At 36.0% G+C, this 16,925-nt stretch overlaps 4 protein-coding genes across 5 annotated transcripts; 2 read left to right on the plus strand and 2 right to left on the minus strand.

The window, feature by feature from the left end:
- Positions 1-1,216: 1,216 nt before the first annotated feature.
- LOC147564699 (GCN5-related N-acetyltransferase 8-like) lies at positions 1,217-2,503 on the minus strand. Its single transcript, XM_086636232.1, has 2 exons — positions 2,495-2,503; positions 1,217-1,944 (listed from the first exon to the last, which is right to left on the minus strand). Exons 1-2 carry the CDS (start codon positions 2,501-2,503, stop codon positions 1,339-1,341), a joined length of 615 nt encoding a protein of 204 aa, XP_086492358.1. The 3' UTR covers positions 1,217-1,338.
- A 48-nt stretch (positions 2,504-2,551) lies between these two features.
- Positions 2,552-5,437, plus strand: U11/U12-31K (RNA recognition motif and CCHC-type zinc finger domains containing protein). The gene is made up of 2 exons (XM_086649160.1): positions 2,552-3,509; positions 5,090-5,437. Exon 1 carries the CDS (start codon positions 2,677-2,679, stop codon positions 3,448-3,450), a length of 774 nt encoding a protein of 257 aa, XP_086505286.1. The 5' UTR covers positions 2,552-2,676; the 3' UTR covers positions 3,451-3,509; positions 5,090-5,437.
- A 3,235-nt stretch (positions 5,438-8,672) lies between these two features.
- On the plus strand, positions 8,673-10,575 carry LOC147564701 (uncharacterized). The gene is made up of 3 exons (XM_086666109.1): positions 8,673-9,069; positions 9,285-9,414; positions 9,651-10,575. The coding sequence occupies exons 1-3, from the start codon at positions 8,934-8,936 to the stop codon at positions 10,399-10,401; spliced, it is 1,017 nt and encodes a 338-aa protein (XP_086522235.1). The 5' UTR covers positions 8,673-8,933; the 3' UTR covers positions 10,402-10,575.
- Positions 10,576-12,145: 1,570 nt separating this feature from the next.
- Positions 12,146-16,603, minus strand: LOC147564702 (transcription factor-like protein DPB). Of its 2 annotated transcripts, none has more exons than XM_086649205.1 (9): positions 16,049-16,524; positions 15,582-15,661; positions 15,277-15,320; positions 14,418-14,477; positions 13,980-14,126; positions 13,810-13,878; positions 13,535-13,630; positions 13,137-13,207; positions 12,146-12,901 (listed from the first exon to the last, which is right to left on the minus strand). In XM_086649205.1, exons 1-9 carry the CDS (start codon positions 16,285-16,287, stop codon positions 12,655-12,657), a joined length of 1,053 nt encoding a protein of 350 aa, XP_086505331.1. In that variant the 5' UTR covers positions 16,288-16,524; the 3' UTR covers positions 12,146-12,654. The 2 variants fall into 2 exon arrangements, with proteins under 2 accessions (XP_086505331.1, XP_086505339.1); XM_086649213.1 differs by having other exon boundaries at positions 12,307-12,901; positions 13,980-14,123; positions 16,049-16,603.
- Positions 16,604-16,925: the final 322 nt, after the last annotated feature.

A 16,925-nucleotide genomic window follows, 5' to 3' on the forward strand; every position in this document is an offset into this window, starting at 1 on the left:
CTCACTCTCTCTTTGTATGAGAAGTTCAGATTCTCAAGGCAAAAGAAGGCTTTACATCTAGGTGTTTCTGCAATTGTGGGTTAGGGTTTTCTTTTGTTCTATATGATGGATTCGATTCAGAATCAAGAAGTTGGAGAAGAATAAGATGATAAAACTTCATTAAATCAACACCCAAAACACCAAACAGAAGAAGGAGAAAAGGTTTTGCCGACGGAGATGTCGGTGGTAACATAGACAACAACAACAATAAAAAGGGCTTCACGAAAGTTGAAGGTCGAGGAAGAAGGATTTGAATGTATGCAACTTGTGCGGCTAGTATTTTTCAACTTTTTTATTTTTGAGAATTCGACTACGATCTATGTTAGACAAGGCGACATTGATACATCATGAAGATGTGATACACACGATAACCGCCTAATTTAAACCATGAATGAAAGAAGTTTAAAATCCGAAAACATAAAAGAGGCCTAAAGTCCGACCAATTTATTACATTATTAATTTTATGAGTTAATTCCTATATGGCCCCCTACTTTGTGACCAGCTTCCTTTATGGCCCCCTTTTTCTCGTAAATTCAAATATGGCCCCCTATTTTCAAGTAAATGTCAATACTATCCTTCTTAATTCTAAATTTAAAACATTTAAAAAAACTTATTTCCACCTCACCCCTCTCTCTCTCTCCACCTCATCTCTCTCTACAACTCACCTCTCTCTCTCTCTCCAATTCACCTCTCTCTCTTCCAACTCACCTCTCTCTCTCTCCAACTCACTCCTCTATCTCTCCAACTCACCTTCATCTTCTCCGATTAATGTTGCCGGCCGGAAAATTTCCCGGCCGGCAACTTCCAAAAAAAAAAAAAATTAATTTAAAAATTAAAATGAGTGTATCAATTTAAAAATTAATAATATTAATTATCTTTAAATAAATAAAAGATCATGTGAAATAACATAGAAATGGGAAAGAAAGAGAGATAGAGAGAGAGAGAGAAGAGACGATGGGGTGAGTTGGAGGTTGCCGTCCGGAAAATTTTCCGGCCGGCAACCTCCAAAAAAAAAAAAAATTTCCTCTCATCTCTCTCTCTCTAAAAACTCCGGCGAAGGGGGTTTCCCTTCGCCGGAGCCGTGAACAGACCGGTCTGGTCTGTTCACGGCAGACCTTTGAAGGTCTGCTCGTGAACAGACCAGATCCGGTCTGTTCAGGAGCAGACCATTTGATAATTTTGGTTTCTTACTCCTTCAGTTCTACATTAAACACATTTATACATAAAAACATAACAAAACATAAGTACCACTTAACCAGATTAGATGAAAGTTCAAACAAGCCATAGACAAGAAAAACCCTAATTTCCATAAGTTTGAAGTGCATCACCAGTCAGCCTGCAAATCCTCCATTCTTGAAGAATTTGAGCACCCATTTCTTCATAAAACTTGATAGCATTCACATTCCAATCCAAAACACACCATTCAACTCTACCATACCCCATCTTCACTGCTTGTGCTGCCACTGCAGATAACAACATTCTCCCTAACCCTTTCCTCCTGTAAAAATCCCTAACAAATATATCTTCTATATAAAACCCTGGTTTTGCCAAGAAAGATGAATAATTTGGGAAAAATAAGACAAACCCAGCAACCACAATGTCTCCATCATTTTGATAAATACTAGCTTCAGGATCTTGGATAGGTGTATCGAGATTCACAACTTGGGTGATGGGAGGGTAATTAGGGTTTATGCTGTGTTGATCAACTGGGAATGGGAGTCGAGAAACTTCCAAAATGAAGACAGTGAAGGATTGAAATGGAGGAGAATTGAAAAGGGTAGCTGATAAATTTTCTTCAGTGGCTTCAAATAAGTGGGTCAGACGTTCAAATACTGCCATTTGATGAATCAATTTGTGAATATGAGGAACGTCAGATACTCCGGCGAGACGTTCAAAGGTCTGCTCCTGAACAGACCGGATCTGGTCTGTTCACGAGCAGACCTTCAAAGGTCTGCCGTGAACAGACCAGACCGGTCTGTTCACGGCTCCGGCGAAGGGAAACCCCCTTCGCCGGAGTTTTTAGAGAGAGAGAGATGAGAGGAAAAAAAATTTTTTTTTTTTTTTTTTGGAGGTTGCCGGCCGGAAAATTTTCCGGCCGGCAACATTAATCGGAGAAGATGAAGGTGAGTTGGAGAGATAGAGGAGTGAGTTGGAGAGAGAGAGAGGTGAGTTGGAAGAGAGAGAGGTGAATTGGAGAGAGAGAGAGAGGTGAGTTGTAGAGAGAGATGAGGTGGAGAGAGAGAGGGGTGAGGTGGAAATAAATTTTTTTAAATGTTTTAAATTTAGAATTAAGAAGGGTAGTATTGACATTTATTTGAAAATAGGGGGTCATATTTGAATTTACGAATAAAAGGGGGCCAGAAAGGAAGCTGGTCACAAAGTAGGGGGCCATACAGGAATTAACTCTAATTTTATTTATACCCTAAATTACAAGGGATAAGTCTCAATAACAAACTGCTCCCATCAAGACCTGATCTCACGACCTTAAGAGGGGTGTCCAACCAGTGCACCAAAGGCGGTCGACTATATGTCAATTTGGACAGTTGTAGTTCTTCCCCCTTTTGTCCTGGTTATTATTAGAGATTTAGAGGTAGTCCCAATTCGATGCCCTAATCAACGAAAGAAAAGAAACCAACAATGGTGAAGAACAGCGATAGCGAAGAAGACGAAACCATTTACTACCGTTGCCCTTCTTCTTCAGGTCCTCCATCATCTTCATCTTCAAAACCCTTAAAAAACAACAGCGGCAGTGGAGGTTTAGTTCCATCAAAATCAACAGTATACGTAGGAAACCTAGATTACAATCTAACGAATTCCGATCTCTTCACAATCTTCTCAACATTCGGCAAAGTCGCCAAAGTTACAGTCATGAAAGACCGCCAGTCACGGCAGAGCCGCGGCGTCGCTTTCGTCCTCTTCGTTTCACAAGACGATGCTCGTAAAGCTGTAGAAGAAATGAAAGGTAAAATCTTAAATAAACGAACTTTAAAGGTTTCAATTGCTTCTGATAATGGTAAAGCTACTCAATATATTCGTAAGAAAGTTTATAAAGATAAGAGTAGGTGTTATGAATGTGGTGAAGATGGACATTTGTCTTATGAATGCCCTAAAAATCAACTTGGACCTAGGGAAAGACCTGAGCCGAAAAGGGTAAGGAGAGGTTTTAAAGGAGGAACTGGAAGTGGGGTTGAGAGATTGGGTGGTGGTGGTGGAAATGATGATGATGGTAGTGGTGGTGATGATGATTTGGATGGTGGGTTAGGGCTTGAGGAAGATAATTGGGCTTCTGTTGTTGATACTAGAGATTTTGATGAAAGAGTGATGAAAGAGAGTGAAAAAGTTTCAGAGAAGAAGGTTAAGAAGAGGAAGAAATCTAGTTATTTTAGTGATGAGAGTGGTGAGGATGATTAGTTCTGGTTTGGGTTTTAAAAAGAGAATGAAGAAAGAGACAGAAGAGTTTGCAATTGCAGGTACTTCTTTGAATCTCTATATTGTCACTGTTATTTGTAGCTTGCTAGTTGATTGTTGGTCACTTTTAAGCTAGTTTGAATATTGTGTAAATTGCAATCCTAATAGATAGATAGTCTAAATGAATATTGTCGCCCTAATTGTTCTTGGCAATGTTACCTGGAATGCAATCACTCCGATACGCTAATGTGAGTATGTGATACGCTAGGAGTATACCTCTGTGGTATGGTATTTTAGCGGACACTAGATACTCTCTTTGATGCATATAGAGTACATAGACCTAGTTTCTGCCAGTTTATATCTGTCAAACTTAAAATTTTGACTCTCATCACTTTGAATTGAAGTTTGTTTTGGAGAAAATTCATCTTATAAATGTGATTTTATATCCTTATCCCCTTTGAATCCAAAGTCGAAAGGGGACGATTTAGTGGTGGTTTTTGCATCTATAATTGTTTAGGTTGAAGAATCCTGTTTATTAAGTCGACATGATAGTGGTATTCTCTTTATAATGGCCAATGAGTATATTAAAAAATGGGGCAAAATACAAGAATATATCCTGATTTTAAGAGACTAAAACGTTAAAAGACAAGGGTGGTAGTAGCTCGAGAAGCAATTAGGAGGTTGAAAACCAGGAACCAGGCTCAATTTATTGTTCTTCAATGGAGGACACAGGTCCCATCCTTGCAGTCTTATGTGTCAGTATCCAAACACTGACACCTCTTGACGGATCTCAAATACAGCAAGAACTAGGAATAATCGCAACTTAAGCGGGTAGGTGGTTTTGTTTCTTTCTTCTATAAGAAATCTTCAATTTGAGGTGTAGATCGTTCAAATAGTCCCTACTATGGCAAAAGAAATTTCGGATCTCCTAAATCTTGAATCATCTACACCACCTGAAAACGGAAGTCTTGCTTGTTGGGGTCTCAAAATATAAGTAGCTGAGTAGCTCCATAATGCATATATAAAAAAAGGCCATTGACACGAAACCACAAACAATCAAGTCCTTGAAGCATTTGACTAGATTATTAGATACAATCTACTGTTCTTACCTTCAAAATTTTATCTGTTCTATGGAAGATGTTTGGCGCTTTGGGTGAGAAAGCTATGAAATGAACTTATTTGCTTTAACTGCTATGATATTGGGTTTCATTCTCCCCTTATCCCATTTGATTGATTATGATTGATCTTTTTTTAATTAATGGAGAGTTTATAAATTGTGATATCACAATACAATTGATTCTTGATTAACGATCCTTAAGCTTGCTGATATATCATTAGTATATGGCATCTGATTTGAGTTTCTCTCGTGTGAGCTAAGCCATCAAGAACATCTGGTTAGAGTTTCATACTCTCTCCACTGAAGATCTGATTTCGTACTGTTTTACAAGTGTCTTACTAATAGGCCTGTTTACTGACCCATGGTGGTTCAGATTGCCCATTTATAAATGGGTCGTGCGCTCTGTGAGCTGGGTGTGCTGGGTCTTTTCTGGGCTAACTGAACCATTTTGGTTATTAATATTAGTTTGTCCCCATAGATTTCAACTCCAGCACTCATGAATCCCTTTTGTATTGGTTCGCCAAGTCCGTCCACCAATTTCAATTTCAGTAACTTGGAGGAGGCTTTGGAGTTGAAATCGGTGTGGTAGAATTGATCTTGTGAACCAAAATTGGTTTAACTGGGCCCATTTAGTCGTGTCAGTAGGGTTCAACCCATTTTGTGAACTAAAATTGATTTATTCCATTGATCTTGTTACAGAAAAGGGTATGATCCTATTGCTTAACCTTAATCTATCAATTTAAACACACATCCTTAGAAGCATCTACAAAATGAAAAGTCCACTAATTAAGAGTGACACTTATTAGAAGATATCTCCTTTCAGCCATTGAAGAAACCTCACACATACACAAAAAATTTCAAATAAAAACAAAACAATTGAAAATCGAATTTAAAGAGAGAAATGAAGTTTGTGGTTTTAAGTCAGTAAGGTGGAATCTCTTCATCAAAAAAAAGTCAGTAAGGTGGAAGTGTTTTTTTCAGAGGATATGTCTTGTCTGTTTTAACAATTGGGTTGTCATTACAGGGAAGCACTATTAAGAAAGAGTAGGTGTCCACTGCCTCTCCCATCGCGACCAGGGTGCGGTAGATCTCCTTTGTTTAATGCGATTATAATTACACATTGTTTTAGTTAGGGTTGGGCAAACAATTTTGGAATCATCCAAACCTATCTATTATATTAAAACAACTCAGTCGGTTATTCAGGGGATAAGTCTGACTGTTCATTTTCTCTACGAGATTTACCTTTGATTAGATCGAACAACTGTTATAAAATCCTTTTTAGTGTAATTTGACTTAAAAAATAAGGGTATTAGTGTAAACAATTAATTATTTTGAATATTCATTTTAGTGATTCGGTTAGACTTCTAAGTCAGTTCAAAATTGTTAATTACGGTTCTCCCTCTCTACTCTTCAAACACATGGTTATCACTCTCCCCTGTAATTTCATCTGATTTAAATTTATTTTCTTCTCCTCGAAGGCGTTAGCCAAGAGGCCGTCCGTAGGACGGGGAGGGAACCTAGTATCATAATAAAACAGCTCAATCGGTTAGGAGAGGGATAAGTCTAGCCGTCTATTTTTTTGTGGGGAGCTTGATAGAGATCACATCCGACGGCTGGTATTAATCCATCTTTTTGTAAATAGATTCAAAAGGGAAGGGTAACAGTGTGATTAATTAAAAAAAATTAAATACAGTTAGGATATCCCTAAAATAATTAATGCTCTACTTTCTTCTCATGCCATTTTTCTCTCTCACAATTTCTCTAACAAATCTTCCTACTAAATTAGTCCGTCGCTGTAGTTTAAAATTTAAGTTAGATGTTAAGAGAAAACATGAGCTCCAACTGTCCAAATCTAGTAGATCTAGCGGTTGGAGCTCACCCAAACGACCAGATGAGCTCCCGACCCTAAAAGCTCTAGTCCACTCTACCTTATCTCAACCCCAAGAGAAACCGGTTGGAGTGAGCCACTGAGGGGTTGAGGCCGGGTCCTTAGGAATGGAGTTGCACTTAGCTTAGCCGAGGCACCGGTCTGAAGAAGTGAAGATGTATGAACTGGTCAAGCACGTGCGGCAAGAGGAATCAGGCCCATTTATGTTTTCTGGTAGACATTGACTTAAACCCTAACTATGACTGACATTTTTAACCTAAGAAGACATCCCCCTAGGGATGAACAGTTTTAGTAAAAAGGTAAACAACCCTTGCGCTTACCGAATTTAATGCACCTCTTTTTTCCTACCGTAAGATTTTAATATCGTCAAGATACTAACTCAAACAGGCAAAATGATCTACGGTGTACATGTACGGGGTGGGACTGAAGTTCGTAAAACCCTAGACGTTAAATCATTGTTATCAATATCAGAGAATCCCGGAATATGAGATAGATTTTTTCTTGATTATGGACCGTACGATGACAGAAATCTTAAACAAAGCCATATTTGGGACCCACAAATCAATGAATGAGATTTTCTCCCAGGCTTCGGCCGTCTAATCTGAAATATGATTCATTTTTTTATTTCCCTCTCCAATGTCTCTCGTCATGACGGATGAAACATTTTACAGCACGCAACTGGTGACGTCATACTTGTATACTTTTAAGGGGAATCACACTAAAGGATCCTACAAATTTTATGTAAAGTTTTAATTTTGCTTCAAAACTTCAACAAAAAAAAAGCTTCAAAAACTATAATTTCATTGGTTAAAATTCGATAGAGAAAATGAGAACGAAAAGGTATGGTTTATTTGAACCGATTTGGACTGCTCAATAATCTATCGATCCAGATGGTAACACCTATCAAGGATCTAGACCGATCTGACTTGAAAGCTGAAATATAAAACAAACTGAGTCACTAAAAAGTTGTGCTAGCTAGGTAAAAAATCCGACATGTTGTGCCACATCAAAGTGTCTACCCGGCGTCTACCCACATATTCGGTGTCTGTGTTGTTTCCGATAAGAAAAATTGATCTCATATAATATTGTTTTTTTCCTTTTTCTCTTGCACATAGTTTCGTTGAGGTTAAATTGACGAGTATTTCACTAATCCACACACAACCACGGAACTTAAACTAGAAAGTATTGTGGCAAGCTATTGTGCTGGCAGCTATTGTGGCTAGCAACTTAACAATTACTAACTATACAAAAAATGATCTTTGCAACAAAAAAGAACACAAAATGATTTTGGAATCGAACATTGCCCTGGTGCAAATAGTTCCAATCAAATTGGATACTAGTGAACTTTCTTGAAATATGTGCAATTGTACATCAAAACCACATAATATGAGCTGGTTTGATGTAACACTAGCCCTATTATTAGCTTCATTTCTACAAGCTAAGACATTTATCAAATATTGGTTTTGGAAACTTGACTACGAATGAGTTATCAAGCAAATTGGTCCACACAATTTAATTTATTTGGTGAAGATGGCCCACAAATTAATTTGACTACTACTCAAATTGATGATATTGTGGACCAAAACTATTCTTCATATATCTATATATGTATATAGAACCCTAGTCTAGTTGGCCGGTCGTAAAACAAGTTCGTTTTTCTATTTTCCGTTTCACTCCTTTGTTGGTTGTTACACGGATGGTTTCTACGTAGTACAATTATACTTTATGATCATATAGTCATATAGATTAGAAGATGTACACAAAACTTAGCCTAAATTCTCGCTATAAACATAAATAAACATACGTAAACATATTGGTTGCTGACAATGGATATATTTTTCTATGTTGCCGACTTTATTCTTCTGAATTACTCTATTCTCTAGTGTCTATCGGTCTGTTTATATTTTATGATTTTCCAAGTAAAGTGAATGTACACATAAATTTGCCTTAGCTGTGGGGAGTACAAATATATATTTATTTAATTGTATATCACTCATTTATATATAGAACACTATGAATTACTATATACCTATGGTTAGGAAACTTTCAAGTTTGAGTCTTTATGATAATTTTGTAGGCTACCCATTTTCATAAATTTTGCTTGAGGTATGTATCTTTAGTTTTGTAAGACTTTTTGTGTTAATTTAGAAGAAAGAGAAAAACAAAGGTAGGTGAGAGACAGGGCCCTCATTTGCTAGGAGGTAAGGGCTCGTTTTACTTGTGATGGAAAGTTCTATCAAAGCCATGGAGGAGGAGAGGTAAGAACTGATTGAAATAACACAAGCCTATCCCTTTGACTTCATAATAACATTAAAAAAAAAACACTATATCTATTCTCTCTCTCTCTCTCTCTGGAGAAGCACATGTCTTCTATATAGAAAGGAACCCCCACTACCCACAATATAGACATGAACTTCTCTATTTATTAGTATAATCAACAGAGTTCAAAAGTTTTAGAGAGAGAGAGAAAGAGTGAGAGTAATGGGTAGAGCTCCTTGTTGTGACAAGGCAAATGTGAAGAAAGGGCCATGGTCTCCTGAAGAAGATTCAAAGCTCAAGGAGTTCATTGAGAAACATGGAACTTGTGGGAATTGGATTACTTTGCCCCAAAAAGCTGGTAAGACTTTGAGAGACTTTGAGAGACTTTGAGAGAGAGTGAGAGAGAAGAATATATATCAACTTACCACACCCCTTGTTTTCATTTTTAACCAAACTATATAGCTATTTAATTTTTTGTTTTTCTTTAGGTATTCTCTTAGTTAATTCTTGTAGATAAATGGGTTTTGGTTGGATTATTGATTTAGGTTAATATGTTGTACTTTCTTTGATCAGGTCTAAGGAGATGTGGAAAAAGTTGCAGGTTAAGATGGTTAAACTATCTTAGACCTAATATTAAACATGGTGAATTCTCTGATGATGAAGATAGAATCATTTGTAACCTCTTTGCCAGACTTGGAAGCAGGTTACTCTCTCTCTCTCTCTCTCTAAACTCTCTCTCTATTCTCTAACATGAAGTAGATACAAAAGTGGGAAAAAAGAAATTGTAGTTTTTCTAGTTTTAGGAAAAGTTTGATGTTAGTAATTAAGTGATTACTAAATTTAGATGATTCTTCTTCATATGTGAATAAAACCCATTTTTCATTTATACCTAGACTAGTTTCTTGTAATGGAATTGATTCTCTTTATTGAAGAGTGCAGGTGGTCAATTATAGCAGCACAGTTACCTGGAAGAACTGACAATGATATCAAGAATTACTGGAATACTAAACTCAAGAAGAAAATCATGAGATCATCACTTGTCATTCCATCATCATCATCTCATCCACCATTATCATCATCAACAAAACTCTTCAATGCTAATACTACTAGTAACTACTTTAATTTCACCCCTATTAGGTCAACTTTCATGACTACCCTTGATAGACATACCATCATTAACCCTCCCCAAGATCAAATCATGAGTCCTACTAGTAATATGATTATGACCCATAATCAAGTTCATCTAGAAAATACTAATAACTTTCTCATGTTTGGGGCTAGTACTACTTTTGATCATCATCAACAACCAAGTTGTAGTTCTTCTGATGGAAGTTGTAATCAGCAGATACATGAATATGAATATGGTGGTGGTGGTAGTAATAAGAGTTTTAATGGTGGTAGTACTAATTGTGACATGATAATGGAGAATTACATGTATAATGGGGTAGCAATAGTAGATGAAGATCAAGACCAAAAATTCATGCTTAGTTCTGCAACTAATGGTGTTTTTGGTAGTGTTAATGGATGGAGTAATGATATTCAACAGAAACCATCAAATGGGTTAGTTTGGGAAGATCATAATAATCAATTAGGGTTTGGTTTTGAAGAAGTTAAAAATCTTGTCAATGGTGGTAGTAGTAATAGTAAAAGTGATGAAAACAAGACAAGAGAGAGAGTTATGTATTTCTGAAATCAATAGATTTGAAAGGTAAGGTGAGGTATGAAGATTTCAGAATTATGGATTTTAGAGATGTCTACAGACTTATTTTCATGATGATGATCATTATGAGTTTCTAGGGTTTGTCCTTTTTTGTGGGTTTTGATGAAAAACACTTTTGACATTATATTAGAACAAAGTTTTATTGATTTTGTTTGGTACATTTATTTTTGGGAAACATGGGTGTCTTTAATTGTACTATTAATTCACTTAAACCAACAATACTGAAGAAGTTAACATCATGAACTCTAAATAACCCATTACCATTATGATAATGAACTATCTCTTTCTCACAAATATATCTATGGGCATCGACATTGGAACAATTCATATGTTTTAAATCAGCTAATTTTGTGTACTGAGTGGACTAGTTAATTAAGAAACCTTTAATTTTCTATTTTGTATACGGAGTGGACTAGTTCTTATAAGTAATTTTTAAATGGAGTAGTTCTCTTCTTCTCGAGCATTTTAAAGTTTTTTCACAGAATAGGTTATTAGGTTGGCACTAAGGACATGTCACGAGACTAAGGCCTAAGGGAGTTTTTTTTTTTGAATTGTTCAGCGTGTGCCTCGAACCCTTTACCTCTAGGTGGAATATTATACCTCTTACCACTCCAACCAAGGATTGTTGGCAGGCCTAATGGAGTTGTCTTCTGGATTGTGTAATAATTTTTTGTTTTTAACTAGTAAATCACAAAACTAAATTATAATGTACATAAATTGATCTTCTTAAAGAAATATTATAGTTGAAACATCCCAAAAGTCTGTGTCATTAGGTAGTTCAACTGTTTCTGATGCCCACAAAAGTCCAGCAAAAAAGCGTCGACTCTTTACAAACAAGATTATCCCAACCTTACATACTTAACAAATACAAAATATTCGTACATCAAGAAATAATACCCGTACTTACTGTCCCTTAACGCTAGAGTTGAAGTCACAAAATACGCCTTTGAAACGTGGGTTTGGAGACAACGATCATATATAAAACATAACTTATCAGTATTGCAACAACAAAGATTTCAGTAGTATGTTTAAGATCTACGGGTTTAATTGTCCTTGGAAAACTTTTTTCAATTATTGATTAGTAAAGTTGATAATTCTTTATAATGGTTTTGAAGATTCTTCAAAGTTTGAATAAATAATGGGAGAGAATCCTTGTTGGTGAGGAACAATTAGGCCCCATAGATGTATGACCTAAAATGGGATTTGACACGTCAAGGAAATCATTGCTTGATGGATTGTTGGGCTAACTACTAATTATTGCCTTTCTTTTAGGGCAAAAAGATAAAACAACCAATATTTGAAGATAAATATATTACTGATTAATTCATAGCTTGTTTACATCCTATTAGAAAAAAAAAGGTTTACTTAGGACTTGCTAATTATGATCATATAAAGATAAACTCAACTTATTAAACCTTAGATTTCATCCCTATCGGTTCTTATGTTTTCTTCGTCTTTCAATCAATTGCTCGTGCTTAACACGCCATGACGGATAAAGGTAATAGAGTTACATCAGTTTTCAAGTGGTCATAACATATTTATTATTTTATCAACTGTTCAAGGAAGAGGTTTCGAGTGTCAATACATATACACAAGGTACTAAGGAGAGAGGAAAGAAAATAGGAGAAGGAAAGGTTAGGTAAAAAGAGATGAGGGCTAGGAAAGAAGAGAAGATAAACATCGGACTCGATACTAAATAGAGGATCAAGAGGGGTAGAAAAAAATAAGGTAAAAGGAAAACCGAAATCTGCTAAAAACAGACCCAACAGCCCAGATCATCAAGTCAACATCTCACTGTTTGAGAGACCAAGATCGCGGCCGTTGATGGTCATATTTGGTTGATTTCGGCCCCCTTTTTCGGTCCGTCTATCATTATTGAACCTGAAAACTCCACGGTCCATTTACATATATGAAATACAAGTTTGCTTCATCTGGGAAACCAACAAGGAGTTTTTCATTTCTAACAACAAAGTCATAATAAAAACGAGAACCAAAAATTAAAAGAACCATTACATTTGTGTAGTGATGGACTCTCTCTGCTATACTAGAACCATTTGGAACTCTTCAAGAACAAACTAGGGCTAATCTGCTTGTACCTTCAATTTCCTCCCAACTGGTTGTTATTCTGATTTTGTAGTTATTTTCCTCTAGATCTGCTTATTACTTCACATATTATACAGGTAAAGAGAGTATTCTGACGAGATGATAAAGCTTTAGAATGGGTCAGTGTTCGTGTTTCATTCCTCGTGCTTTTAAAATTCCTGGTAGAGGGGGCGAAGTGGGAGGCCTAGTAGTACCTGTGGTATTGGACATTGAAGGGTTTGTAATGGTGGGTTGATACATGCCAAGCATGCTAGAACCCTCACCGCCATTTGCAGTAGAATCATGGGTAACCTCATCATTCTGTGGTCTTTCACATAATTTCATAGCCTTGAGAACGTAATTGTCATCGTGTAGCTCAAATGGGCTGCTGCAATTACAGTCCAAATAAAAACATAATCAGAGAGAGAGGGAGAGAGATCATTAGAGAGTGTGTGTGTGTGTGTAGAATGCCTCAGAGGTGCGACTTTTGTTGTGTTTTGTACTGATTAACCACGCTCATTCTAGAATTGCCATTTCGGGTCAAAATATGTATATAGCATCTAACAATATTTACCACCAAATAATAAGATAAAAATAAACATTATTATATTGAGTTTTTGTACCTATTGAAATCGAAATGAACCAGCTGCATATCTTCTGATATTTCCACCTCAACAGTTGCATTTGGACCCGACTAAAATTAAAAATAGGCCAAAAATAAAGTTACATTAAATGTAATTGGAAATTGAAATAGCTCCTTGAGCATCAAACGAAACAAAAGAGGCGTAATGATATTGAAACAACATGATCGGAGTATACTTTTGCCAAATTCAGATTTTAGAGACTATGTAATCCAGTAATTAAGTCTCTGCAAATTTGAAATAAGAAGGTGGCAAGCATTCTTTCTTGGTCATGGTTACATTTCGAGAAAATCAAAGAAACTATAAAGAAAAACTCGTTAAACTCCTTTCAGGGTCAAAACAGGCTTGATTACTAGAAAAGTGAGATTAGTAAATTTTACCTTAACCAGAATAAAAGGTAAAGAAATTCCTGAAGGAGCATCGTCGGATCTGCATAAATGCTCATTTCTCTGTATCAGATTCTGAATACCTACGTACTTGAAGGAAAAGGAGGAGAAGTTAGTGAACAGTAATTCATCACGACCATATCAACATCGTGGCTAAAAACAACTCAAGAACATATTCCACCCCAGAATCCAGATTGCGTAAGACGGAAAAAAAAAAAAAAAAAAAAGACAACTCAGGGAGAGAGAGGTCGGAAAGGAAAGACTCTTACTTGTTCGTCTAGTTCTTGCAAATAGGCAGTTTTCTTTTCAATCCTATTTCTCAATCCAGCATGTTCAGCCTACAAAATGATCGTTGAAGAACGAGTACTTCTATCAGGGCTAAGCAGAAGCAAACTTAAGCTCTTAATAATAAATCTTTCATTCCCGGTCCTGCTCAAACCTTAAGTTCTTCAATATCATTCACGCTAGAGCGAGGCAGACCCTTCCATTGTATTTCCTTCTTGTCCTTAGATATAATATCCATTGCCATGAGTACATTCAAAGCATCATAGACTCTTCGTCGTATATTCTTCTCATCGTACTGCTGCTGTGCACCAAAAAAAAAGTCACAAGATTGAGTTCCATATATGTTTATCAGTTTATGGTTTCTAATATCACATGATCGTATAGAGAGGGTGTGAAGTTGATTTCAATCAGAACGATCTTCCCATAACCACTTCATAAACAGAAGAGACAGGCAAGGTTTGTAAATTTTTGTTACAATTAAAATATGTTTGCGTGTGGGACTAAATTAGACCATTTTCATTATTAACATACACCCAATTGGATAGAGTTCAACACCGACAACTTTGTGTTGTTCGGGTACAAAATTTCTTACCTGATCAGGAGCTAGACTATTGCTAGGATCTGTAAATTCAGCTACGAGTTCGTCTGCAACCTGAAAAATACTCTAATTTCAGTTTTTCAATTGAAAGAGAACTGACTTATACAACTTGGATGTATTGTGTAGATATTCATGTGGTGGTTGATACCAAACCAGGAAACACAATATGAAGACTAGATAGATGGCCAGGTAATAAGGACTCGGCATGTGGATGAGAAACGTTTAAGGCTAGGTAAAATATCAAACTAGTGTGATAGCCGACATAAAATCAGTGTAACAAACATAATTAACTGAAAACAGAAACATTTTCAAACTTCGATGTATCTAAGAAATGGGGCTAGATGCTGAATGAATCCATGTCAAACATATACTTCTACTGATGAATTGTATTCAAGCAAGATTTATTTTTTAACGTTTTCTACAAATATGGGTTTTCACACTCAAAAGGTTTTTCTGTCCACTTGGTCTACAATCTGCAGTTAATCTCCGTGAACTCAATACAATCAAATGATACTCAGGCAGTTAGACCTAATTGCAAGTACGGAATATTTGTGCCGGACGATTTAGTGGCATCTCAACCATCAATTCGAAGAAAAAACTTAAACTTCCCCATTTAAGATCCTGCTACATCATTCAACACATGAGTATGGTGCTCGAAAATTGCAATTTGCAACATATCTCGTTATACTAAAATTACCAAGAAAAACATAAATTTTTATACACTATCATACATCAAAAGTAATGAACTTGGATCATGATCACTACTTATTCAGTTTCATACATCAAGAGTAAAGAACGGACAAACATAATCGACTATATGACACATAGATTGCGAGCTGATATGAAGCCCTACCTCATTATAAGTAGTTCTACCTCTGCTTTCAACTTTCTCACAGACTGATAATCATCACAAACATGGAATAAACATGAAATATGTATTAGGACAACTCAATAACCAATTAGCCAACAAAAATTATTGAGAACGAAAGACACAGACTACCCAAAGGAAAATCAAATACAGACTAACTGATATATCGTTTCACCGATATTCTATAGGTTTTCCTCTTAGAATCACATCTTTAGTACTAACCCTAGTTTACATTTTCGAAAGGAAATCAAATAAATTGAACAATGACACAGTACGAAGAAAAAGAACACCTTTCATGCTGAATTGCCTGAGCCCTCTACCACTCTTATCACCTGGCAATGCCCTTTGACCTCTCTTCTTCTTGTTGCCACTGTATTAGAAATCAATTTTCAGATCACCCCCAAAAAAAAAGAATTTTTATAAACAGGGTACAAGTTCATTTTCGAGAATTGTGCCCTAAAATTCTAAAAGACAAAACCAAATGAAAATTAGATTCATGGGTTGATCTAAATTACAATATGAAACGAGCCAAAATCCCTAGACGAGTCAAATTGAATGGTTTCCTACCCTAATCTGGGAAAAATCTATGAAGTTTTTGACAAATTCGATAATTCCCGCCATTATTTCTTTTTTTTCTTTCTGATCTGTGATTCCCGATTTCCCGCCATTAAATTAAGAAATTGAAACTACCCAAACAAAATAAGATCAAATTTTTTATATAAGTAAACCTAATTTGAAGAATTAAGAAGAAACTCACGGAACCGCCGATTGAGATCCAACATCTTCTCCGTTAATATCAAGCTGATTGATTCGAACAAAAGCATTTTCACTCGGTGAAATCATCACCAACCCAGATTCGCTACGAGTCGATGGAGAACCGGCACTTCCACCGCTGGTAGAAATCGATTGCCCTGAAAAAGTAGCACCACCGCCCCAAGATCTTGCTCCTGATAAATTTGGTGGTTTCTTTTCCCCATTTTCTTGGCCAGTTAACATAATTGAGATTGATTGTTCAAGAAGTGACTAAATTCCCAGTGATTAAATAGAAGGGAAAACGATGTTAGAAGATTTGATGAGATGAAAGTAGGATTGGGTTTAGGTTGCGTTGGACGTGAACAGGGGAAGTTGAGTATTGCTTACAAGTGTCTTTTTCTCTCTCTAAAACAAAGGTGTTAAAGTGGCTCACCAGATCTATCATCCTACGTAAAAGAAAAAGATATTGACCCAAAATAATTTTAGTGTTGGGGGTGTGTTTGATATCTCCAATTTCGGTGGAATTCCCACATAAATAGGTATTTCTACAGTTTGATACGAAGTGTAGTTTCATTACTTTAATTTCTTAGAAAATATATTTTCACAAAATAATTCACTTTTAATTCTTTGCTCCTCCTAGAAATTAGTTTTCGTGGAAAATTCAAAAATCAAAATAAAAATATTTTAATATATGCAGATACTTGAAACTTAATATTTATCTCCATATATGTTCAAAAACATTTTTGACCATAAAATTCAACAAAATAACCTTTTACTTATACATTGGACAAACGACATTTTTGTCTTTTTTTTTACCAAATGACATGTTTACCAAATTGTGAAAATGACATTTTGGCTTTATATAGCCAAAATTACATTTT

This window comes from Eschscholzia californica, unplaced genomic scaffold (assembly GCF_041429995.1).
Source record: "Eschscholzia californica isolate CP2 unplaced genomic scaffold, dmEscCali1.0.p SCAF_1, whole genome shotgun sequence".
Classification (NCBI taxonomy): domain Eukaryota; kingdom Viridiplantae; phylum Streptophyta; class Magnoliopsida; order Ranunculales; family Papaveraceae; genus Eschscholzia; species Eschscholzia californica.